This window comes from Salmo trutta, chromosome 29, assembly GCF_901001165.1.
Source record: "Salmo trutta chromosome 29, fSalTru1.1, whole genome shotgun sequence".
NCBI lineage: Eukaryota > Metazoa > Chordata > Actinopteri > Salmoniformes > Salmonidae > Salmo > Salmo trutta.
Window position 1 is genome coordinate 45474324 of NC_042985.1, and position 26659 is coordinate 45500982.

The window sequence follows — 26659 nt, forward strand, 5'->3', positions numbered from 1 at the left end:
TTTCAAACAGGATGCATGTTTTGGATTTTTTTTATTCTGTACAAGCTTCATTTTCACTGTCATTTAGGTTAGTTGTTGATCCATCCTCAGTTTCCTCCTATCACAACCATTAAACGGTGTAACTGTTTTAAAGTCACCATCATGGTGAAATCGCTGAGCGGTTTCCTTCCTCTCTGGCAACTGACTTAGAAAGTACGCCTGTAACTTTGTAGTGACTGGGTGTATTGAGCCAGTGTAATTAATAACTTCACCATGCTCAAAAGGGATATTCAGTGTCTGCTTCTTCCAATAGGTGCCATTCTTTGCGAGGCATTGGAAAACCTCCCTAGTCTTTGTGGTTGAATCTGTGTTTGAAATTCACTGCTTTACTGAGGGACCTTACAATTATGTGTATGTGTGGGCTACAGAGATGAGGTAGTCATTCAAAAATCTTGTTAAGCACATTTTTACTCCTTAACTTATTTAGGCTTCTCATAACAAAAGGGGTTGAATACTTATTGACTCAAGACATTTCAGTTTTCACTTAATTAATTTGTAAAAACATAATTCCACATTGACATTATGCGGTATTGTGTGTAGGCCAGTGACAATCTCAATTTAATCAATTTTAATTTCAGGCTGTAACACAAAATGTGGAAAAAGTCAAGGGGCGTGAATACTTTCTGAAGGCACTGTATATACTTGTCTCAACTCGTATGACATCACTCAGGCACACCAAGCCGTTTTTAAATGTTTTAATGTACGAGGTTGTCTGAATCTGTGTTAATGAGAATTTAGCTGATAAAAGTAAAAAATATCACCACTACTAGCAACTAATTTAATGATCTCAGATTCATGAACTGCCATTGTAAATGATCTCTAATCGATCGAAAATACATTTACCACCTCACATACCTAATAGTAAAAACCCAGTCACAACAGGTGTATTTGTAAAAGGGTAAACAAGCAGTTTGAATACATTATTCTGAATTTGGACTACATTGTTTATTAGGACACTTAACTATACTGAACAAAAATATAAATGCAACATATAAAGTGTTGGTCCCATGTTTCATGAGCTGAAATAAAAGATGCACAAAAAGCTTACTTCTATTAAATTTGTTTACATCCTTGTTAGTGGGCATTTTTCCTTTGCCAAGACAATCCATCCACCTGACAGATGTGGCATATTAAGAAGCTGATTAAACAGCATGATCATTACACAGGTGCACCTTGTGCTGGGGACAATAAAACGTCAGTCTAAAATGTGCAGTTTTGTCACACAACGCCACAGATGTCTCAAGTTGAGGGAGCATGCAATTGGCCTGCTGACTGCAGGAATGTCCACCAGAGCTGTTACCAGAGAATTTTATGTTAATTTTTCTACCAAGGTCGTTTTAGTGAATTTGGCAGTACGTCCAACCGGCCTCACAACCACAACCACGATGAACCATGCCAGCCCAGGACCTCCACATCAGGCTTCTTCACCTGTGGGATCCTCCAGCCCGCCTGATGAAAATGTGGGTTTGCACAACCGAAGAATTTCGTCAGAAACCGTATAAGGGAAGCTCATCTGCGTGCTCGACATCCTCACCAGGGTCTTGACCTGACTGCAGTTTGGCGTCGTATCCGACTTCAGTGGGCAAATGCTCACCTTAGATGGCCACTGGCATGCTGCCGTTCATCCGCCGCCATCACCTCATGTTTCATCATGATAATGCACGGCCCCATTTTGCAAGGATCTGTACACAATTCCTTCAAAGCTGAACATGTCCCAGTTCTTCCATGGCCTGCAAAATCACCAGACATGTCACCCATTGAGCATGTTTGGGTTGCTCTGAATCGACGTGTACTCCAGTTCCCTCCAATATCCAGCAACTTTGCACAGCCATTTTAGAGTAATGGGACAACATTCAACAGGCCACAATTAGCAGCCTAATCAACTCTATGAGAAGGAGATGTTTCGCGCTGCACAAGGCAAATGGTGAACTGACTGGTTTTCTGATCCACGCCCCTTTAAGGTATCTGTGACCAACAGATGCATATTGGTATTCTCATTCATGTGAAATCCATAGATTAGGCTTATATGAACTTTAACTCAGTAAAATCGTTAATTGTTGCATGCTGTGTTTATATTTTTGTTCAGTGTAGCTTTGTTTACAGAGGTCTTTGCAATGCTCAAATGTTAACAAAATAATTTTCTGTCTTGAGTAAACCAATTTAGTTTTTATACATTTGGTGTTTAGTCGATTACCCAGATGAGACAGAGAACCCATTGCTCTCCACTCTTAAAAATAACAGGCTATACTGTAAGTGTTAATTCACCTACATTTAGAATATAACCATCATGTTCAATGGAAAGACTAGCCCATACACAGACAAAGGAAATAGTTATTTCATTCAATAATGAAAGTTGTCAGATATGGCACATGCCAAATATACAAACAGGCCAGGAAACAAATCACAAGAGTATGGTGATGCGTGTTAAAACATCTTAGGAGGGGAGCATTTAACATTAAACACTGGCTGCATAGAGATACATGTAAAGGACAGTGACAATAGAAGTGTCAAGAACTATCGAATAAAATTGAGAAAATCATAGAACTCCAAACTCAGTCTCAACTGCTTGATAAAAGAAATCACCTGACAAATCATCAGGTAAACTCTTTATAAGAAGTAGATAAAGGTATGAGTACATCTAGTAATACATTACTTTGGGAAGTATCAAACCAAACAAGTTCATTTGTATATGTTCCACATTCTTGATGCAAAATATCAAAGCAAAACACTGCTAAGAAAATAAGACACAACAATGATAATTAGACAATCAGCAAAAGGTGTTCGAATAGCAACTTTACTTTGCCACAAATGTGTATATAAAATATCCTCAGGAAATACAGATAGGGCCATGATTAAGTCAATGTTCTATTCAACTGCAGTCTAGTGTTAACCCACAACTATATTTCAACAGACCCTTGAGACATAACAGATTTAAATACTGATTGGAGCATGGAAGATTGATAACAAAAATAAATTCTTTGCGATAGATGACTAGTAACCATTTGTTTTACGTTGTCAATGGAAATGAGATTTATGATCATAAAAATAACAATTATCTTAATTTCTTCAATATAGCTGTATACATAAAGTAAAACAAAATGTAATGGAATGTTGTGAGGTGGCAAAGGTCAAACTACAGGCAACAGCCATCCCAGGAAGAGAAAGACCGTATTGTCCCTTGAGACAATGTTGTCCAAACCAAAATCAATCTTAGTGTTTTTAAAGATTTCCTACTGGTATAACAGTCTTTCAAAGTTGATTCAGCTACGAGCACCCATGTAAAGCAGAAATCTTTTTTCTCTTCAATTAAAATAACATGTGGTTCTGGTGATACCAGGCATTTCCCTTTGAGGGCCAGCAAAAACAAACCCTGACTATGTTCAGTCAGCTATATCTTCTTACACGTTTCCTACTTTGTCTCTAAAGGCATTTCTAAATACAAAACATGATCAATATCTTCAGTCATCGAAAGTCTTCATTATCTTATAAAAGTAATCCAGGGGAAGAAAAAAAAGAGTACTCTACTAGCTAAAAAGGAGGGTCAATTACCTAAGGTGAGAGAGACTCAGGGTATGGGGGTCTTTCTCTGATCAATCGGAGTCACTGCTTTCTGAGCTGGAGCCACTGGAGCTGCTGCTGCCAGAGTCAGAGGAGCTGCTGCTGCCGCTCAGCCGAGAGGCGCCCCCTGCTGGCGCCGAGCCTGCCTTCTCTGCAGAGAAGAAGGAAGGAGGCGAGGGTTAATACTGAGGCACACAGTCAAACACAGACATATCAACTAGAGAAAACAGACAACCATCCTTTTCACAGAGAGCATCAATGGACAATATATTATACACAGCCCAAAGCGGCATAATTAGTAATAGGCCACATTCAGTCAATACTACTTAAATTGAAGATGCAGTTATGGTGACATTGTTCAATGACAAACACTTTTGAGGTGCATGGTTAGAGGAGAAAAAGAGGTAGCCATCCAAGCAGTCAGAGAGTTTCCTACAGAGTTTCCTACAGAAATGTCTGAATCTGTTCTATTTCCCTCCATGGCTAAAGCCTAACGCAGAAACACAGAAAACGTGTCCTATTTAGGGCTGTCCCCAACAACAACAAAAAAATCTTGGTGACCAAGAGTCATCTGTTCTTTCGACCAATCGAATGGCCAACATTTTAAAATGTGTATATTTCTATATATTGACACATCAGACTGTCTTTCCACCCTCAGCCTCTGACGGATTGTCTCCACCTTCCACCAAATACTCTGACTGTTCACAGCCATAAACGTATGTGACAACAGTTATCACTCATAATAACGTATTATTTGTTAAACAACAATTACAGTCCATCCATTCCAGCTGACCCCATTCCTCATTTGAACTCCATGTAAAGTGATGCGCTCTACAATAAGTCTTCGTATTTGTCTCCCTACCAGCAGACCCCGTCTCTCCACTCTCAGCCTCTCTGATGGACTATCTCCACCTTCCACCATACTCAAAATGTGAATCTGAGGCTGGCACCCTGAGCTGGTGTGGCTGTACAGTAAAAGGAGTCGACCTCAAATATGAAAACTGTTCAAGGGTGTGTAGACTCACTAGACACTGTATACCCATTGATTCTTGAAGAAAATAAGTTATAAATACTTGTTGAGCTTAGTTGAACTGTTCTTCCCCATCAGAACCAAACATAGGCCTGTTTAACTGAAAACAAACACTGTATAGCCTCAAAACATGGTTAAAACTGTCATGATGTGGCCCTTTCTGAGTGTAGATCGTGCCCCCGTCCCCCCTCACTCTCTTCTACACCCAGGTTCTGTTATCTCAGGTCATAAATTCCTGGCGAAGACTCTCTCCGCCTGGTCATGCAGAAAGAGTGAGCACAGAGAGAACAATGGACTTCACTTGGAGACACCTAAATCCCAAAAATGGGAGAATTAAACAATGTTTCTGCTTTTGAGAATGTGGGAATGACCCGTGGACACTTAAGGGACAGTCATGTTGAGTGTGTTTCATTTGGTGATCTCATGAGGTACAGGAAACACACATAACGGTATCTCTTAAAGTGTACATTTCCCAGCTGTCAGGTTTACATCTAAATATTGTGAAAAGTATGTGATTAAACACGAAACTATTTGTGAAAAGATGTAACGTGATATTAACCTTCTAAATGAGAGTATGGATTTTCATATAAAGATTAACTAGTCAGACATCACATTAGGCGTCACGGACCGCCCTTTTTCACTGTTACGTATAAAACCCACTCGTGACCCAATTCACGATAGACTAAGCAAACCCCAGCGTGAGCTGTGGTGGTGAATAGTTAAGACTAAAAACATGACTGCAAATTAGAAGTCGACCGATTATCATTTTCCAAAGCCGATACCAATCGGCCGATTTTTAAAACTGTATTTGTAATAATGACAATAACAACAATACTGAATGAACACTTATTTTAACTTAATATAATACATAAATACTATCAATTTAGCCTCAAATAAATAATGAAACATGTTCAATTTGGTTTAAATAATGCAAAAACAAAGTGTTGGAGAAGAAAGTAAAAGTGCTATATGTGCCATGTAAAAAAGCTAACGTTTAAGTTCCTTGCTCAGAACATGAGAACATATGAAAGCTGGTGGTTCCTTTTAACATGAGTCTTCAAATTCCCAGGTAAGAAGTTTTAGGTTGTAGTTATTATAGGAATTATAGGACTATTTCTCTCTATACGATTTGTATTTCATATACCTTTGACTATTGGATGTTCTTATAGGCACTTTAGTATTGCCAGTGTAACAGTATAGCTTCCGTTCCTCTCCTCGCTCCTACCTGGGCTCGAACCAGGAACACATCGACAACAGCCACCCTCGAAGCAGCGTTACCCATGTAGAGGAAGGGGAACAACTACTCCAAGTCTCAGAGCGAGTGACGTTTGAAACGCTATTAGCGCACACCCGGCTAACTACCTAGCCATTTCACATCGGTTACACCAGCCTAATCTTGGGAGTTGATAGGCTTGAAGTCATAAACAGCGCAATGCTTGAAGAATTGCGAAGAGCTGCTGGCAAAATGCACGAAAGTGCTGTTTGAATGAATGCTTACGAGCCTGCTGCTGCCTACCACCGCTCAGTCAGACTGCTCTATCAAATATCAAATCATAGACTTAATTATAATATAATAAACACACAGAAATACGAGCCTTAGGTCATTAATATGGTCGAATCCGGAAACTATCATCTCAAACAAAATGTTTATTTTTTCAGTGAAATACGAAACCGTTCCGTATTTTATCTAACGGGTGGCATCCCTAAGTCTAAATATTCCTGTTACATTGCACAACCTTCAATGTTATGTCATAATTATGTAAAATTCGGGCAAATTAGTTCGCAACGAGCCAGGCGGCCCAAACTGTTGCATATACCCTGACTCTGCGTGCAATGAACTCAAGAGAACTGACATAATTTCACCTGGTGAATATTGCCTGCTAACCTGGATTTCTTTTAGCTAAATATGCAGGTTTAAAAATATATACTTCTGTGTATTGATTTTAAGAAAGGCATTGATGTTTATGGTTAGGTACAGTCGTGCAACGATTGTGCTTTTTTCGCAAATGCGCTTTTGTTAAATCATCCCCCGTTTGGCGAAGTTGGCTGTCTTTGTTAGGAAGAAATAGTATTCACACAGTTTGCAACGAGCCAGGCGGCTCAAACTGCTGCATATACCCTTACTCTGTTGCAGAGGTGACACATTTTCCCTAGTTAAAATAAATTCATGTTAGCAGGCAATATTAACTAAATATGCAGGTTTAAAAATATATACTTGTGTATTGATTAAGAAAGGCATTGATGTTTATGGTTAGGTACACGTTGGAGCAACAACAGTCCTTTTTCGTGAATGCGCACCGCATCGATTATATGCAACACAGGACAGTCTAGATAAACTAGTAATATCATCAACCATGTGTAGTTAACTAGTGATTATGATTGATTGATTGATTATTTTTTATAAGATAAGTTTAATGCTAGCTAGCGACTTACCTTGGCTTCTTACTGCATTCGCGTAACAGGCAGGCTCCTCGTGGAGTGCAATGTAAAGCAGGTGGTTAGAGCGTTGGACTAGTTAACCGTAAGGTTGCAAGATTGAATCCCCAAGCTGACAAGGTTAAAAATCTGTCGTTCTGCCCCTGAACAAGGCAGTTAACCCACTGTTCCGAGGCCGTCATTGAAAATAAGAAATGTGTTCTTAACTTGTTATGGATAGGGGGCAGTATTTTCACGGCTGGATAAAAAACGTACCCGATTTAATCTGGTTATTACTCCTGCCCAGAAACTAGAATATGCATATAATTAGCTTTGTTTGAATGGTGTCTGTGAGTATAACAGAACTCAAATGGCAGACCAAAACCTGAGAAGATTCTGTACAGGAAGTACCCTGTCTGACCATTTCTTGGCCTTCTTTGTCATCTCTATCCAAAAACAGAGGATCTCTGCTGTAACGTGACACTTTCCAAGGCTCCCATAGGCTCTCAGAAGGCGCCAGAACGTTGAATGATGACTCTGCAGTTACTGGCTGAAAAACAGTAGCGCATTTGGTAAGTGGTCGATCTGAGAACAATGATACGGGGGCGCGCATGCACGTGAAGAGTCCATTTTACTTTTTCAGTCTTTGAACGAAAACAACGACTCCCGGTCGGAATATTATCGCTATTTTACGAGAAAAATCGCATAAAAATGTATTTTAAAACAGCGTTTGACATGCTTCCAAGTACGGTAATGGAATATTTTGAAATTGTTTGTCACGATACGCGTCCGCGCGTCACCCTTCGTTACCCTTCGGATAGTGTCTTGAACGCACGAACAAAACGCCGCTATTTGGATATAACTATGGATTATTTGGAATCAAACCAACATTTGTTGTTGAAGTAGAAGTCCTGGGAGTGCATTCTGACGAAGAACAGCAAAGGTAATCCAATTTTTCTTATAGTAAATCTGACTTTGGTGAGTACCAAACTTGGTGGGTGTCAAATTAGCTAGCCCGTGATGGCGAGCTATCTACTTAGAATATTGCAAAATGTGCTTTCACCGAAAAGCTATTTTAAAATCGGACACCGCGATTGCATAAAGGAGTTCTGTATCTATAATTCTTAAAATAATTGTTTTTTGTGAACGTTTATCGTGAGTAATTTAGTAAATTCACCGGAAGTGTTCGGTGGGAATGCTAGTTCTGAACGTCACATGCTAATGTAAAAAGCTGGTTTTTGATATAAATATGTACTTGATTGAACAAAACATGCATGTATTGTATAACATAATGTCCTAGGAGTGTCATCTGATGAAGATCATCAAAGGTTAGTGCTGCATTTAGCTGTGGTTTTGGTTTTTGTGACATTATATGCTAGCTTGAAAAATGGGTGTCTGATCATTTCTGGCTGGGTACTCTGCTGACATAATCTAATGTTTTGCTTTCGTTGTAAAGCCTTTTTGAAATCGGACAGTGTGGTTAGATAAAGGAGAGTGGTGTAAAATAGTCATATGTTTGAAAAATGGAAGTTGTTTTAAAAAAATAAAATATTTAATCGGCGGACAAAAATACCGATTGTTATGAAAACTTGAAATCGGCCCTAATTAAATCGGCCATTCCGATTAATCAGTCGATCTCTACTGCAAATGGTTGAATTTCTGAGACCAAAATATGCCTGGTGACGCTGGTGTGTGAAGTGGTTGAAACTGCAACTCTACCAATGGACAAGACTATGGCTACACGGCTGGAAATGGTTCAACTCGATCCCTACAGAATAAGAGCAAATCTTAGACACAAAATTACCAGTCTGCAGCTAGAAATTACGTAACCCGAGGACGAGAATACAGACAACTGCTGAAACACCTATTCTAACATCTATTCTACCATTTCTGAATGGTACTCTGAAGTATCCATTCTAACCATGAAATACTTTGATAGTCGGGGAAACGCAACCAGAGAGACTCTGATGAACTCTCCAGCAGACGGACCGGATTCCAACAGAGAAGACAACAATGACATACAGGTGTAAATATATACTTGCATTTCAATGCATATAATTATAGACTGTTTGTAATGAATCCATTTGTCTTTCCCGCTCTTTCCCAGTCCCACCCCTTTCCCTTTGTCCACCAAGCCGTCAAATCAGCTTAGCCCACTAGGGACTCTTTCCTATAGTAACCAATATCTACTGTTAGTTTATGTATTTGTGTGATTATTTAGTTGGTTAGTAAATAAATAAATAATTAAGCCAATTGGTGTATGGATGATTCATAGTAGAGGCTGGGTTTGTGCAGATAACCAACAATTTACGACGTTCAGATGAGACTGATTAAGGTAATAATAATAATTCATTAATAGAAGACTAATTGATCAGATATAAAAATATATTTGGAAAATTCTAACTTTGTAATCTGAACATTTTCCATGGTGCCCTGACTTCCTAGTTAATTAAATTTACATGATTAGTTTAATCACGTAATAATAATAATTACAGAGAATTGATTTGATAAAATAGGTCTTCACATTTAATGACAAGCCAGAGACACGACAAAACTATAAATCTTGATATAATGGCTGGCCAGTCCTTGCATCCATAGCTCTTATATGTTTATGATCAGTGCTATCTGGGATCCTTGGGACGTCCCTACCACAAATCATAACCCTTCCCCTAACCTTACATATAACCAAATCCCATACCTAACCTTAACCATTTTAAAATGTCAACTTCAATGTCAACTGACCAATAAACAATGTGGGAATGTTCTGGCACATGAATGCATATAAAATCAGACACAGATATTTGTATTGTAACCAAACTTGGTACACATGTTACAAACCCTGTCAAGACTCAACATATGCATGCACATTCAGATTGACCACACAGTGGTGCTACAACAGGCATATATTTATATCTCTTGATCTGTTTTGAAATTGAAAACGTTTGTGGTTATTATGTTGATGTGCTTCCCATTTGAGGTCTGGAATCCTAGGATTTTTGTGTGGTGTCAAAATCTGACTAATTGTAACTACTTTTGCTATTTTTTTCTGTTATTCAAAGGTGCTGTCAGGAGAAACACTTTCACATCCAAAGCTACAGATATAGAGCTGGAGAAGTTCGTCATAAGGTAGCTGCAGCTTGCACCAGACAGAAACGGAGGCAGAAAGGAGAGGACAAAACACAGCAAGGAAAGGGTGGATAGACCCAGAGAGACATAGATACATTTACATACACACATACAGTTGAAGTCGGAAGTTTACATATACTTAGGTTGGAGTCATTAAAACTCGTTTTTCAACCACTCCACAAATGTATTGTTAACAAACTATAGTATTGGGAAGTCAGTTAGGACATCTACTTTGTGCATGACACAAGTAATTTTTCCAACAATCGTTTACAGACAGATTATTTCACTGTATCAGAATTCCAGTGGGTCAGAAGTTTACATACACTAAGTTGACTGTGCCTTTAATCAGCTTGGACAAGAAAATTCCAGAAAATTATGTCATTGCTTTAGAAGCTTCTGATAGGCTTGTTGACATCATTTGAGTCAATTGGAGGTGTACCTGTGGATATATTTCAAGGCCTACCTTCAAATTCAGTGCCTCTTTGCTTGACATCATGGGAAATCAAAAGAAATCTGCCAAGACCTCAGAAAAAATTGTAGACTTCCACAAGTCTGGTTCATCCTTGGGAGCATTTTCCAAACGCCTGAAGATACCACGTTCATCTGTACAAACAATAGTACGCAATTATAAACACCATGGGACCACGCAGCCATCATACCGCTCAGGAAGGAGACGCGTTCTGTCTCCTAGAGTTGAACGTACTTTGGTGTGAAAAGTACTAATCAATCCCAGAAAAACAGCAAAGGCCCTTGTGAAGATACTGGAGGAAACAGATACAAAAGTATTCATATCCACAGTAAAACGAGTCCTATATCGACATAACCTGAAAGGCCGCTCAGCAAGGAAGAAGCCACTGCGCCAAAACCGCCATAAAAAAGCCAGACTATGGTTTGCAACTGTACATGGGGACAAATATTGTACTTTCGGAGAAATGTCCTCTGGTCTGATGAACCAAAAATAGAACTGTTTGGCCATAATGACCATCGTTATGTTTGGAGGAAAAAGGGGGAGGCTTTTGCAAGCCGAAGAACACCATTCCAACCGTGAAGCACGGGGGTGGCAGCATCATGTTGTGGGGGTGCTTTGCTGCAGGAGGGACGTGTACTTCACAAAATAGATGGCATCATGAGGACGGAAAATTATGTGGATATATTGAAGCAACATCTCAAGACATCAGTCAGGAAGTTAAAGCTTGGTCGCAAATGGGTCTTCCAATTGGACAATGACCCCAAGCATACTTCCAAAGTTGTGGCAAAATGGCTTAAGGACAACAATGTCAAGATATTGGAGTGGCCATCATAAAGCCTTGACCTCAATCCTATAGAAAATTTGTGGGCAAAACTGAAAAAGCATGTGCGAGCAAGGAGGCCTTTAAACCGGACTCAGTTACACCAGCTATGTCAGGAGAAATGGGCCAAAATTCACCCAACTTAATTCTGGGAAGCTTGTGGAAGGCTACCTGAAATGTTTGACCCAAGTTAAACAATTTAAAGGCAATGCTACCAAATAGTAATTGAGTGTATGTAAACTTCTGACCCACTGGGAATGTGATGAAAGAAATACAAGCTGAAATAAATAATTCTCTCTACTATTATTCTGACATTTCACATTCTTAAAAAAGTGGTGATCCTAACTGACCTAAGACAGGGAATCAGGAATTGTGAAAAACTGAGTTGAAATGTATATGGCTAATGTGTATGTAAACTTCTGACTTCAACTGTACATGTAAGGGATAAACACTGATGCTTTGTACATTATCTGGAAAGAATGGATGACTTGGTACTGCCCGTGTTTATTAGTTCCAGAAATTGTACAGAGCAGAGGCGTTTATCACACCTTATACCACGGTTGCCAAAGAAAACAAGCACATATTTACTGGTAAAAATGACATGTAAATTCATACTATTTCATCCTTCCACTTAACCTGGTTGTTAGTTCTATAGGTTAGGTTGCTAGAGAAGCGGACTTGTTGTTCATTCTATTTGTTTGATTGCTATGCAGGCTGGCAATGTTCTTATCCCTTGCTTGCTAGCTAGTCAACTATGGCTAACACAGTCATGTCAAATCTGCAGATAAAATAACATCAAAGTAGCTGTATTTGCATAAGCTGTTTTCTGGTGACATTTATTTGGGTACATCCATGCTACTGTACATACGTGTAGTGCCTGTTGAGGGATGACACGCACACAAAGTCAATTTCATCTATTTCAATAAGTTTTAAAATGAGAAAATGTCTTGTCTTTTTGTATGTTTATGTTGTTCATATTTCAGTTGATAACTGCAATATAACTACCTACATGTAATATAATATGACTAACTACATTTAACATAAATAAGTTTTAGTGGGGGAAGGGTGGGGTAGAATCGAGTGGATTTGGGACATTGTTGGGCCGATTCTGGCCCAAAAATAGCAGCTTTGGCTCAGTTAACTTCATTGGGATAGGGGGCAGTATTTTCACGGCCGGATAAAAAACGTACCCGATTTAATCTGGTTACTACTCCTGCCCAGAAACTAGAATATGCATATAATTAGATTAGATTTGGATAGAAAACACTGTAAAGTTTCTAAAACTGTTTGAATGGTGTCTGTGAGTATAACAGAACTCATATGGCAGGCCAAAACCTGAGAAGATTCCATACAGGAAGTGCCCTGTCTGACAATTTGTTGTCCTTCTGTTGCATCTCTATCGAAAATACAGCATCTGTGCTGTAACGTGACATTTTCTAAGGCTTCCTTCCATTGGCTCTCTAAAGCCGCCAGAAAGTGGAATGGGGTTTCTGCTGTCTCTGGGCGAAGAACAGCAGGAGAATTTGTGAGTGGTCAGCCTGGGGACAGTGACACTGGAGATGCGCGGTCATGAGACTACAACATTTTTTTTCTTTCAGCCTTTGAATGAATACAACGTTGCCCGGTTGGAATATTATCGCTATTTTACAAGAAAAGTAGCATAAAAATAGATTTTAAACAGCGTTTGACATGCTTCTAAGTACGGTAATGGAATATTTTGATTTTTTTTGTCACGAAATGCGCTCGCGCGTCACCGTTTGGATAGTTACCTCAACGCATTAACAAAACGGCGGTATTTGGATATAACTATGGATTATTTGGAACCAAAACAACATTTGTTGTTGAAGTAGAAGTCCTGGGAGTGCATTCTGACGAAGAACAGGAAAGGTAATCCAATTTTTCTAATAGTAATTCTGAGTTTAGGTTGTCCCAAACTTCGTGGGTGTCAAATTAGCTAGCCGCTATGTACTCAGAATATTGCAAAATGTGCTTTCGCCGAAAAGCTATTTTAAAATCGGACATAGCGATTGCATAAAGGAGTTCTGTATCTATAATTCTTAAAATAATTGTTATGTATTCTGTCAACGTTTATCGTGAGTAATTTATTAAATTCACCGGAAGTTTTCGGTGGGAATGCTAGTTCTGAACATCACATGCTAATGTAAAAAGCTGGTTTTTGATATAAATATGAACTTAATTGAACAAAACATGCATGTATTGTATAACGGAGTGTCATCTGATGAAGATCATCAAAGGTTAGTGCTGCATTTAGCTGTGGTTTGGGTTTATGTGACATATATGCTTGCTTGGAAAATGGCTGTGTGATTATTTGTGTATGTACTCTCCTGGTTCGATTCAGGAGAAGTGTATCTATAAAATGGTGTAAAATAGTCCTATGTTTGAGAACTTTGAATTATGACATTTTGTGGTTTTAAATTTGGCGCTCTGATTTGTCACTGGCTGTTGAATAGTGTGGGATTTCGTCCCACCTCCCCTAGAGAGGTTAAGGGCTCCTGAGTGGCACAGCAGTCTAAGGCACTGCATCTCACTGCTAAAGGCGTCACTACAGACCCTCGTTCGATTCCAGGCTGTATCACAACCGGCCGTGATTGGGAGTCCCATAGGGCGGCACACAATTGGCCTTACGTCGTCTGGCTTAGGGTTTGGCCGGGGTAGGCCGTCATTGTAAATAAGAATTTGTTCTTAACTGACTTGCCTAGTTAAATAAAGGTTAAATAAAAAATAAAAACAAAGTTCAGGCTACCAGATCTGGGCCGAATGACTCGGGCCTAGTCTGTACTGTCATTCATTTCGGACTCGGGCCGGATACGACTGCAAGCAGTTTTAGATTTGGAACGCTGTTATCAGGCCAGATGTGAGCCAGACATTTGTGCTACCTGGGACAGTGCAATTGCACTTGAGATGCATTTTAAGGCTTGGATGAGAAAGTTAATATAATTTCCAAACGTTTAGGTCAGTTGTATGCGGCTTTGCGATCTATTAACAGCAAGGGTTGCATTAAATAGGCTCAATATTTCTTACTGATGCATTTGGCAATTTTCAGTTCATACGCACAAAATGTCAGTTTCTTGGCAATTTCTCGCATGGAATAGCCTTCATTTCTCAGAACAAGAATAGACTGACGAGTTTCAGAAGAAAGGTCTTTGTTTCTGGCTATTTTGAGCCTGTAATCGAATCCACAAATGCTGATGTTCCAGATACTCAACTAGTCTAAAGAAGGCCTGTTTTATTGCTTATTTAATCAGCAACAACAGTTTTCAGCTGTGCTAACCTAATTGCAAAAGGATTTTCTAATGATCAATTAGCCTTTTAAAATGAGAAACTTGGATTAGCTAACACAACGTGCCATTGGAACACAGGAGTGATGGTTGCTGATAATGGGCCTCTGTACGCCTTTGTAGATATTCCACAAAGAAATCTGCCGTTTCCAGCTACAATAGTCATTTACAACATTAACAATGTCTACACTGTATTTCTGATCAATTTTATGTTATTTTAATGGACAAAAAAAATGTGCTTTTCTTTCAAAAACAAGGATATTTCTAAGTGACCCCAAACTTTTGAACGGTAGTGTAATTACATTACTGATCTCCCCCAGTAAAACAAATCCCGTCTGAATAGGGCACAATAGAGCCTGACCTATAGCACATCATAATCACATAAATAAATTGGTTATAACAAACTGAACACCATAACACGTGACAGAAAAATGGATGTCGAGGATGTGACAAACTCGAAACGGGGGAATGTTACCGTTTGCTCAGGAGGTAAAGGGAAAGTCATATGCAGAATAACTTTGACTAGTTGTGAAAAATACTGGAGATCAAGAAAAAGAAGGTAAGGAGCAAGCGCTGCGTGCATATTATGTGTGCAAAAACAGGTGCTGTATAGATTACAATATAATTTCTGACCGTTTGGAACAATGTAAACGCTAAATAAATTATAAGGGTACCAGAGAGTCTGTTGTTGCCTTTATTACAGCAAAAACTAAAAACAGTCACATTCATTCGTGAATGCAATTTGCGAAATGGAACGGTTTATTTACTGTTCAAGCCTCGCTTTATTTTATCTTAAAACCAAAATGCTTGATTACATTTCAAATTATGAATGACTCGTATGCTGTGTGATAACATGAACAAATTAATTATTGATTGATACAGTAGCCTATATAAGTATTGAAATATAGGCCTAAGTAAGGTACAGTATTAAGACTAAACAGTAAGCGCTCTTAGGCTGCTATACTAAGCTTACTAAGGATAATGACATTACTTATGATCATAATAATAATAATAATAATAGTAATAATAACAATAAGGAGATCAAGAAAAAGCAGCGATATATTATTATTATAAATATAATTTTTTGGACAATTTGGAAGACTAAATAAATTATAAATAATACCAGAGGCTGTTCTAACAAAATAAAGTGTAAGGACTTTATTACAGCAAAGATTAAAAACAGCCTAATTGTGTACTTGACATGTCATTGCGGGAGGCTTTTGCTCGTGAAAATCAGTAGGCTATTAAACAAACACTGAAACAGGCAACAGAAGCAGGATCTTATTCCTGCAGATATATTGATGATTTATAAAGCCAGACAAATGTAACAGTTAGGCTATTGATTATAGACCTAATTAAGTTGGAGTTTCCTTTCCTCACTTTTCTTAGAAAATAAGGCAAGGGCTGTTTTCCTCCGCTGCATTGTTCTCAACACCAATATGCTTGTTAAATTTGCTTATATGCACATAGCAACATGGTCTAGGAAAAGGCGCCAATTCAAAAGCACACTGATGTGTTTCTGAACTGCGGACAGCGGCCACTATCCAATGCAGGAGGAAGCGCATTTTATATCAAATAACGTTATTTTTATTAGTGTTGCACCATCGTTCTTCTGTAATATAACCATATACAATTTCAGTAGCACGTCTTAGACTGATGGACTGTGTCATCCCCACGGCCTCCTCAATGAATCAGTTCACTCAGACAGGTGTTACGTACACCATGATATTTAAAAAAAAAAAAGGTTTTGCTACTGCTCGACTAAAGAAATCTCGGTCGGTCAACAGCCTATCGACCAAACAATCGACGAGTCGACTAACTGGGGTCAGCCCTAGTCCCATTCCATGTTTGTATTATTTCTATTGATTGTCTATCACTATGTGCCATCAGGGTGATTGCCCACAAAACTTGAACAAAAGATGACCATGACTCTTTTGATTTTCACGAATTTTATCCATAAAAGGATCCTTTGGAAGAAGGTGTGATTACATTATTTGACATTTGCATCTTAAAGCACAATTGAGAAATAATTAATTGAAGTTTTGGCCTTACATTTTGGCCTTACTCAGGCCTACTTTAGACACCATAATGTTTCATCTGTCATATGAAGCTTTACTACTTGCTCTGTAATATGAGTAGTATTTTGATTAAAATAAAATTATTTTCTTGCATAAAATTTATGAATAAAGATAAATCTAAACATGAATATTGAAAAACATTTTCCAATATGTTGTTGATCATAATATAAATCTACAGCAGGGGTTCTTAAACTTTTAGCTCGAGACCCAAATGAGAAATGAATCGTCCTCCTGTGACCCAAATCGTCCTCCAAACAGCCCAAATTAATTATAGATGTGATTATAGATGTATTCTCATAACTCGCGATCTAGCTCTCACATGCCCAGGGCCCACTTTGGGTCCTGACCAATAGTTTAAGAAAGAAAACCTTATCTACAGGCATATATATATCTACAGGCATATATATATATATATATATATATATCAAAGTTCCAGAGAGGGATCTCACCTAGTTTAGAGTTATGATAAAAATTGTAGCATTATGATCCAATTCCCTTGTAGCACATACAGATTAAAAATTATGGAGTCTTAAAGGAGGCCTGGGTAAGGTCAAAATGTCACAAATGTTCAAACTTCAATTAAAGGAATAATCCACCCAAAACTACAAATTCGTAAGATTTACAGTGTTAAATAACACTAACGTGGGAACAAGGTTCAAACATGCTTCGTCGCAGCATGTGAAAATCTGTTGCAGCACAAGTCGACTACAAAACCCATAATTCAAAGCTATCAATTTAGGAGTCTACAATCTCATCATGTTCAACTTGCAGTTCTTCTCAGTCTGCCTCAATGTGCAGAATGCAGACATTGCTAGCTATGACAACGGCCCTTTCCTACAGACACACAGGGAGCATTGTGCGATAGAGTTGAATAATTTGGTGCACTGTTTAGATTGAGCACATCTAACTGAAATATATACTTTGTCATGACGATATAAACGGATGATTTGGTGATCTGGAGTGCAAGTAATTGTTTTAAAAGCGTTATATTGTGTTTTTCCCCCCATCTCCAGTGATGAGTACCGTATACGTATGACGTTTTCCTACACGATTTCCTGATTTCACAGACAGACCACTTAAAAGTTAAAACATGGTGAAAATAGTTATTTTACCCACTCATAAAACATTCAAAAAATTGACAGGAGTTTAAAGAGTTTATTTTCTGGGGGTGGATTATCCCTTTAATTATTTCTCAATTACACTTTCAGACACAAATGTCAAATATCTGTCAACAATCCTTCTTCCAAAGGACCCTTCTATGGATGCGATTTCACGAAAATCCCCCAACTCATGGTCCTGTTCTAGTTCGGTGAGGAATCACTCATCATAAAGCTACTGGACAGTGACAACTCAAGTAGGTCTATGCCACTTCCTGACATGAGGACCTCCATGCCTAGACAGTCGCTAGGTCGGGGGGCAACTGATCCTTGAAACTAGAGAAACATCTAATTCTACAAAGCAACAACAAAACTGCCATCAAGGCCTCAAGTTTTCACTTGCCCATCTCTTGCCTAAACTATTCTAGACCATTTGGCAGCCTGTTGCACAATGTGAGCTCTGAAACACAGGTACCTTTTTCAGGCGGTTTCTTGTTGTGGTTCAGTTGTCCACTCACATCCCGTAGTCTCTTTTCTAACTCTTTCTTCTTTTCCTGAACCAGTTCTTCCTTAGAATTGGCACTGTTTTCCTCAATGCCCACTGCGAGAGACACACAGTGCCATGCAATAAGTTCCCACATGCTGTACCTTGCTGATCTGGCAACAAGCTGCACGTCTTGGCCTCTCTAACATCTAGTTTATTTCTGTGTTTTGGTGTGGTAATGAGTACACTTAAAATTCTATTGGACCAAAACAATAGTTCCAGTTCAAGTCAGTTTTGCTCTCTTGAATTAGGATATATTTCTGTTGTCGCATTCAACACAGAAGTACTGTACGTGAATTGAGAAACTGCTCTGCATACGAGGGACAATTGTATCTGAACTGAAGGCCAATTTTCAATGAACCACTAAAGCCAGACATGCAAAGGATGGGAGGGTGAGTAACCTCAGTTCAAAGGGGGGGGGGGACAAATGCAAGGGAGCTTTAAAGCATTTAGGCAACAGACAGAGAATGGAAAGGTTTATCCCTGGAGAAGGGCATCTGTGAAAACACCAAGAAAGAGTAATAGTTCACAACTTACGTAAAAGTTTCCGCTGCTTTTTCTGCAAACAGGACTTGACGTATCGTTCGAGCTCACGAAGGGTTGAAGGTTTGAGTGTCTCAAAGTCTATCTCTATCTCGTCTGGATTGGAGTCACGCAATGATGGCTCCCGGGACTGGATGATGTGGACCACCCTGCCCAACTTCTCACCCGGAAGACGGTTGATGTCAAGGCTAAGCTGGCGCTTCTCGTCGTACGACATGGGAAGGGATGTCTCCTCTTCTGACTCATTGTTCGCCACCACCACCTTGGACCCTTTCTTCGGTTGCCTGAAATTGTTTTGGTCAGATCTTTGTTAGGCCTACAGCTTTTGCCTTTCTCAGGATGTTCAGCTTAGCACTGAGGGAAGTTCAAAGAACAGATGATTTGTGACAGACTGACATGTCTGGATCAGGCTACATGGGGATACGAGTTAAAGTGTAACACAGCAGTGCGTAACACTGTTGCAACAAGAGGCATAGTAACAATGATTCAACCAAAACAAAAGTTACTGGCAGTATTGAGCAAATTACTTGTGATGCTCAGGACAGTGTGATGAATTACAAAACACAGATATGAAAAGACTGGGCAGTAGTACCTGGTAGCCACAACCATGCTGTTTGGTTTCCGGGCTGGAGCCTTCTTCTGATTAGCTGGCTTGGCTTGGGGTGCCAACTTGGGTTTCTTCTTGTCATCAGCCTTCCCCTTGTCCTTCTCTTTCTTCTTATCTTTTTCCCTTTTCTTTGGTTTACTTACTGGGGCCTGTGACAGAACAGCCAGCTGTTCGTGAACGGCCTTCAGCTGAGGAGAAAAGCAGAGTCAAGAGTCACCAGATGTTGGTGTATGTAGGGTGAAGCTGATGCAGGGACTGGGGCAAGATACTGGGAGTGATGGCAAAATACAGGCATCGATGGTTAGCTTATTGTGTGATGTTGGCACGTGTAACCTGTTGCAGAGAATTTGCACCATTTTGTCTTGGACTATCTCATGTCACAATTATGACAGTGATATTAGTTATATATTAGCCCTGGGAGGAACATTTTCTTTTCCCTTTGAAGGAGTCTCATTTTATAGCCAATTCATGCGTTTGCTTGATTTACTTGGCTTTTGTTGCATCTTAAATCATCCACAAGTTATCTTATTCATGTATTATGTACATTAATTAATGGACTATACAGTACTCATGTTTCTGCATATCTTCTCAAATGAAAGCTCAAAATATTAATAGAGGAAACAATCAAGTGTGTGATGTGTATAATGTACATTGATTTATCTCAGAAAAACAGTAGAATACTGGCATGCAAATGAGGTGTCTCGATAAATAATTTCCCATTGGCCTGGGAAAAAAGTGGTAGGAAAAGCACACCGGGGCCAACCAGCCTGTACTGTAGCTGTCTAACACTTTAAAACAAGAAGCACATGCTGACTCCCCAAGTGACGCATTGACTGATTGCTTTTTGAAGAAACAAGTATGTAATATAGAACAAAAAAAACAAACAATATAATAACTTTGAATTGTGAACACCCTAATAACACTGACATTTCCTTGTCTTCAGCACAAAAACATTGGTCTTTTTTATTCCACTTGAAAAAAGGAGGAAATATTTTAAGTGAAGCTACAATGCGGAAAAAGCATTTAAAATCATTGCCAGAATCATAAAATAAAATCACTGCTAACACTATCACCATTCGCCACCAGCCAACACTGTCAAAGTTTTATTAGTTACAGGATACACATGGTTTACATCGTCCAACATCGTCATGCTTACCACCATGAAAACTAACATTTCCTATAAAAAACACAAAAATAATGCAACAATGGAGGGAAAAAGTAACTATCAACTTACAAAAAATCTTAGAAAGGACTATCTAGGCCTACATGACAAAGACCAAGCTGACTACTGAGGGAAAGACCATCTGCTAGGGATGGACAATAGTATTCGAATACTTTAACACGGAAAATTGTATTGAAATATCCATGTGACATTGTAACATATACCATTACATTTCAAATGATTAATTTAATAAAACAAACTTTTCAATGTAGTTTTTATGACATGAGCCCCATAAAAAGACTGGCAGCCGACCGGTAGCATTCACATGTGTAGCTTGTTTTTTATGTTGGCCAATCAAAGTGGCAAAAAGGCTCAATGTAATTAAAGGTTAGAGATATGAGAAGGAGTAGGCTACAACGAGAAACCAACAAGTAGGCTGTTTAATCTTAACGGGGTTGGGTAGAAAGCGCAGCATGTACAGTGCATTCAGAATACATTCAAATCCCTTCCCCTTTTCCACATTTTGCTGCGTTACACTCTTATTCAGAAATTGTTTAAATATATATAATATATTTTCATCAATCTACACACAATACCCCACAACAACAAAGCAAAAACAGGTTTTTAGACATTTCTGCAAATTTCTAAAACTTAAAAAAACTAATTATTTACATACGTATTAAGACCCTTTGCTATGAGACTCAATAGAGCTCAGGTGCATCCTGTTCCATTGATCATCCTTGAGATGTTTCTACAGCTTGACTCGAGTCCACCAGTGGTAAATTCAATTGATTGGACAAGATTTGGAAAGGCACACAACTGTCTATTATAAAGGTCCCACAAGCCTTGAGGTCGAAGGAATTGTCTGTCGAGCTCCGAGACAGGACTGTGTCGAGACACAGATCTGGGGAAGGGTACCAAAAAAATTCTGCAGCATTGAAGGTCCCCAAAAACACAGTGGCCTCCCTCATTCTTAAATGGAAGAAGTTTGAAACCACCAAGACTCTTCCTAGAGCTGGCCGCCTGGCCAAACTGAGCAATCGGGGGAGAAGGGCCTTGGTCGGGGAGGTGACTAAGAACCTGATGGTCACTCTGACAGAGCTCCAGAGTTCCTCTGTGGAGATGGAAGAACCTTCCAGAAGGATAACCATCTCTGCAGCACTCCACCAATCAGGCCTTTATGGTAGAGCGGCCAGACGGAAGCCACTATTTAGTAAAAGGCAGAGTTTGCCAAAAGGCACGTAAAGGACTGTCAGACCATGAGAAAGAAGATTCTCTGGTCTGATGAAACCAAGATTGATCTTTTTGGCCTGAATGCCAAGCGTCATGTCTAGAGGAAATCTGACACCATCCCCTATGCTGAAGCATGGCGGTGGCAGCATCATGCTGTGGGGATGTTTTTCAGCGGCAGGGACTGGGAGACGAGGGAAAGATGAAAGGAGCAAAGTACAGAGAGATCCTTGATGAAAACCTGCTCTAGAGCGCTCAGGACCTCAGACTGGGGTGAAGGTTCACCTTCCAACAGGGCAACAACCCTAAGCACACAGCCAAGACAATGCAGGAGTGGCTTCGGGACAAGCCTCTGAATATTCGAGTGGCTCAGCCAGAGCCTGGACTTGAACCCGATCGAACATCTCTGTAATCACTGCCAAAGGTGCTTCAACAAAGTACTGAGTAAAGGGTCTGAATACTTACATAAATGTGATTTCAGTTTTTAGGTTTTTGCTTTTCATTATGGGGTTTTGTGTGGAGATTGATGATTAAACATTTTTTTAATTACATTTTAGAATAAGGCTGTAACGTAACAAAATGTGGAAAAAGTAATGGGGTCTGAATACATTCTGAATGCACTGTAGCCTCAATTAGCCTAGCTAGCTGTAGCTGAATAGCTTAGCTAGCTAGCTAGCTTGTCTGGGCTAATCCAGTCAAGAAAGGCACTGTTATATCATAGGAGGCGCAATAGGAGGACAGGCTCATTGTAATGGCTGGAATAGAGTCAAATATGTTTCCATGTGTTTGATGCATTTGGAACCATTCCATTTATTCCATTCCAGCCATTAGACGGTCCCGTGTGGCTCAGTTGGTAGAGCATGGTGTTTGCAACACCAGGGTTGTGGGTTCGTTTCTCACGGGGGACCAGTACGGAGAAAAAATGTATGAAATGTATGCACTCACTACTGTAAGTCGCTTTGGATAAGAGCGTCTGCTAAATGACCAAAATGTAAAAAAAACAATGAGCCCATCCTCCTATATCGCCCCCCCACCAGCCTCCTCTGTGTTTTATGGGATGGTAAATAACATTGGGGCTGCTACAAGTTAGCTAGTCTTGGCTGTAGCCGAGTTGCCTTGGCTAAAGTTACTTCGTCTCCCTCTCCCCTCCGTCTGCTTGGCTTGCTCCCATCTCACACACAACGGCCCCTCCGCAGCTGCAGCAATAGCGTGCCAATGCCTCTCCCTCACACAGCAGTGCTCAGATTAAAATGTTTTTTTTTTGAAAAACACATGTATTTTGAATTTCCAGATATCCAACATTTTATTTCAAACTCCCATCCCTACCATCTACCAAGCACACTTACAATCCGTTTCAGAGTGCTGGTCCCCACCTGTAACCCTCTACCGCTCTTTCAACAAGGTGCAATACAAAAATATAAATAGTTTTGCGGGGACGGGGAAGTAAGAGATAAATCACCTGAAAACGTTTGGCACACCCGTTTTTTTTCCCCGCCCTGTTACCATTGGGGTGCTCCACAGTGATTTGCTGGTAAGAAAGCCAAAGGGGAAATCAGTGGACAAAGATAGAAAACTCCAAAGATCATGTTAACATCCTAGCAGCACAACAAACTATTTCATCATCAGAGCTAAATACTGTCACCATTGGTATGAATGAAATGTAAAACATTGCTCTAAATGTGAGCTCTACAGTTACAGTATGCAAGCCATGATACCAAGATATTCTAACAGTTTGTGGCGGTAGAGGGTTAACTATGTCACTTTTACTGTGGATCTCTGAACATCATGTAGTGGCTTTGATTTTTAAGTGGTAGCGGTCTAAATCTGAAGTGGGGGATGAAGAGGGCATCTCCCTGTTCATCCATCCATGGGTTTTGGATCTTGGTCCTTGGTTGTGAGAACCCACCTGTTCCGAACCCACCTGTTCCTGCAGTTCGGCGAGCCGCGTGGCCCGCTCCTCCTCTGAGTCCGAGCTCTCCGAGCTGGAGGTGTTGCCGCTGTTCTCACTGCTCTCTGTACTCTTGCTTACCACCGGCGTGGTGGAGGGCTGGGTGGCGTCGATGGGCTCGTCCGGCATCTTGGCAAATCGCATCTCAAACACATCCTGAGAAACAAGAAGACAAGGGGCAGTTCAACCGGCAGTGCTCCAATGAGGTGATTTAAAGATCTGATGAACTTTATCTTACCTGTAGCTTCCTGGCCATGGCTACAACCTCGTGGTCGGGGGGGTTGTACTTGTAGCAATTTGAGAACATTAACCGGACGTCCGTCGCAAAGCTTTGGGCATCTTGGTAATCTTGACTGTCCATTTTTTTCTGTGGAAACAGCGCTAACAGTCAGAGTCTTATTACTGAGAAAGCTCTCTCTTCAAAACTCAAAAGCAAATCTACTAGTAAAACAAATGTAATCATCCTCCCCTTAGCTGTTACGGTGTCGACTGTCGTTCAGGGACAGTTTTAATCACGAAATAAAAAAACAGGGTCAAATTATTTTCTTCCACCAAGTAAACAGCCAGGCTTTGGAGGGCAATTTCGAAGAGTTAGGAGTGAGTCGAGGGAGTGAATAGGGGACCTACTTTGACAGTGCTGAGGTCCATGGGGTGCTTGATGATCTCATGGTAGTCATGCAGTTCTAGCGCCTCCGCATCTACAGGCTTATAGAAAGGCCAAGCGTAGGCTGCGTGCTTCTTGGAGAGCATCTCCTTCAGGATGAAGTCGCAGTGCTTGAGCTGCTCGCCGAGCTTGCCTTTCTTGCCACCGAGCAGTGGCACCTCTCTGTCCTCTGTGCCCTTCTTGGGGGGCTTTAGGGGTCGCACCGTGCTCTCCCGCCTGGATGAGACTTTCCCCTGTTGGGATTCCAGGAGCTGGGTAGGGGAGTCACTTCTACTGGCCGAGATTGCTGAGGTTGTGGGAGTTGTTGTGTCTGCTTTCCGCTTTACCCCCTTTTTCTGTGAAAATGACGATGGCCAAACACAAATACATCAATGGCTTGCTTCTCTTTATCAAGACATGGCATATTCAAAATGTTATCTGATTTCTAATAGATTACATCCTAAGACAACATTTTGAGGAGCAGAATTGTAAAATACGTTCCCCACACGAAATCCCATTAGACTGTAGAAATAAATAAAAAGACCTGAGAGCGGCCCGTCTTTCTGGACTGAACATTTAATTTTTTATATAATTCAAAAAAATTACATACATACACACAGTTGAAGTCGGAAGTTTACATACACCTTTGCCAAATACATTTAAACTCAGTTTTTCACAATTCCTGACATTTAGTCCTAGTAAAAATTCCCTGTCTTAGCTCTGTTAGGATCACCACTTTATTTTAAGAACGTGAAATGTCAGAATAATAGTGGAGAGAATGATTTATTTTAGCTTTTATTTCTATCATTACATTTCCAGTGGGTCAGAAGTTTACATACACTCAATTAGTATTTGGTAGCATTGCCTTTAAATTGTTTAACTTGGGTCAAACATTTCAGGTAGCCTTCCACAAGCTTCCCACAATAAGTTGGGTGAATTTTGGCCCATTCCTCCTGACAGAGCAGGCGTAACTGAGTCAGGTTTGTAAGGCCTCCTTGCTCACACACGATTTTTCAGTTCTGCCCAAAAAATGTCTATAGGATTGAGGTCAGGGGTTTGTGATGTTGTCCTTAAGCCATTTTGCCACAACTGTGGAAGAATGCTTGGGGTCATTGTCCATTTGGAAGACCCATTTGCAACCAAGCTTTAACTTCCTGACTGATGTCTTGAGATGGTGCTTCAGTATATCCACATCATTTTCCTTACTCGTGATGCAATCTATTTTGTGAAGTGCACCAGCCCCTCCTGCAGCAAAGCACCCCCACAACATGATGCTGCCACCCCCGTGCTTCACGGATGGGATGGTGTTCTTTGGCTTGCAAGCCTCCCCCTTTTTCCTCCAAACATAGCGATGGTCATTATGGTGAAATAGTTCTATTTTTGTTTAATCAGACCAGAGGACATTTCTCCAAAAAGTATGATCTTTGTCCAAATGTGCAGTTGCAAACCGTAGTCTGGATTTTTTATGGTGGTTTTGGAGCAGTGGCTTCTTCCTTGCTGAGCGGCCTTTCAGGATATGTCAATATAGGACTCGTTTTACTGTGGATATAGATACTTTTGTACCCGTTTCCTCCAGCATCTTCACAGGGTCCTTTGCTGTTGTTCTGGGATTGATTTGCACTTTTTGCACCAAAGTACATTCATCTCTAGGAGACAGAACGCATCTCCTTCCTGAGTGGTATGAAGGCTGCGTGGTCCCATGGTGTTTATAATTGCATACTATTGTTTGTACAGATGAACGTGGTACCTTCAGGCATTTGGAAAATGCTCCCAAGGATGAACCAGACTTGTGGAAGTCAACAGTTTTTTTTATTGAGGTCTTGGCTGATTTCTTTTGGTTTTCCCATGATGTCAAGAACTGGGGCACTGAGTTTGAAGGTAGGCCTTGAAATACATCCACAGGTACACCTCCAACTGACTCAAATTATGTCAATTAGCCTATCAGAAGCTTCTAAAGCCATGACATCATTTTCGAGAATTTCCCAAGCTGTTTAAAGGCACAGTCAACTTAGTGTATGTAAACTTCTGACCCACTGGAATTGTGATACAGT

The 26659-nt window shown here is 40.0% G+C and overlaps 1 protein-coding gene across 7 annotated transcripts in view; it reads right to left on the minus strand.

The window, feature by feature from the left end:
• Positions 1-2358: 2358 nt before the first annotated feature.
• The window catches only part of brd3b (bromodomain containing 3b), a 35147-nt gene continuing 10846 nt past the window's right edge, over positions 2359-26659 (minus strand). For 3 of the 7 annotated variants that reach the window (XM_029722342.1, XM_029722341.1, XM_029722343.1), the window contains exons 6-13: positions 24593-24964; positions 24204-24332; positions 23924-24121; positions 23477-23545; positions 19611-19813; positions 19013-19302; positions 18407-18532; positions 2359-3748 (exon numbers count right to left, since the gene is read on the minus strand). In XM_029722342.1, the coding sequence (XP_029578202.1) occupies positions 3630-3748; positions 18407-18532; positions 19013-19302; positions 19611-19813; positions 23477-23545; positions 23924-24121; positions 24204-24332; positions 24593-24964 (1506 nt within the window). In that variant the 3' untranslated portion in view covers positions 2359-3629. The remainder of the gene's footprint in view (positions 3749-18406; positions 18533-19012; positions 19303-19610; positions 19814-23476; positions 23546-23923; positions 24122-24203; positions 24333-24592; positions 24965-26659) is intronic. The other 4 variants (XM_029722344.1, XM_029722345.1, XM_029722346.1 and 1 more) reach the window with 4 other exon arrangements.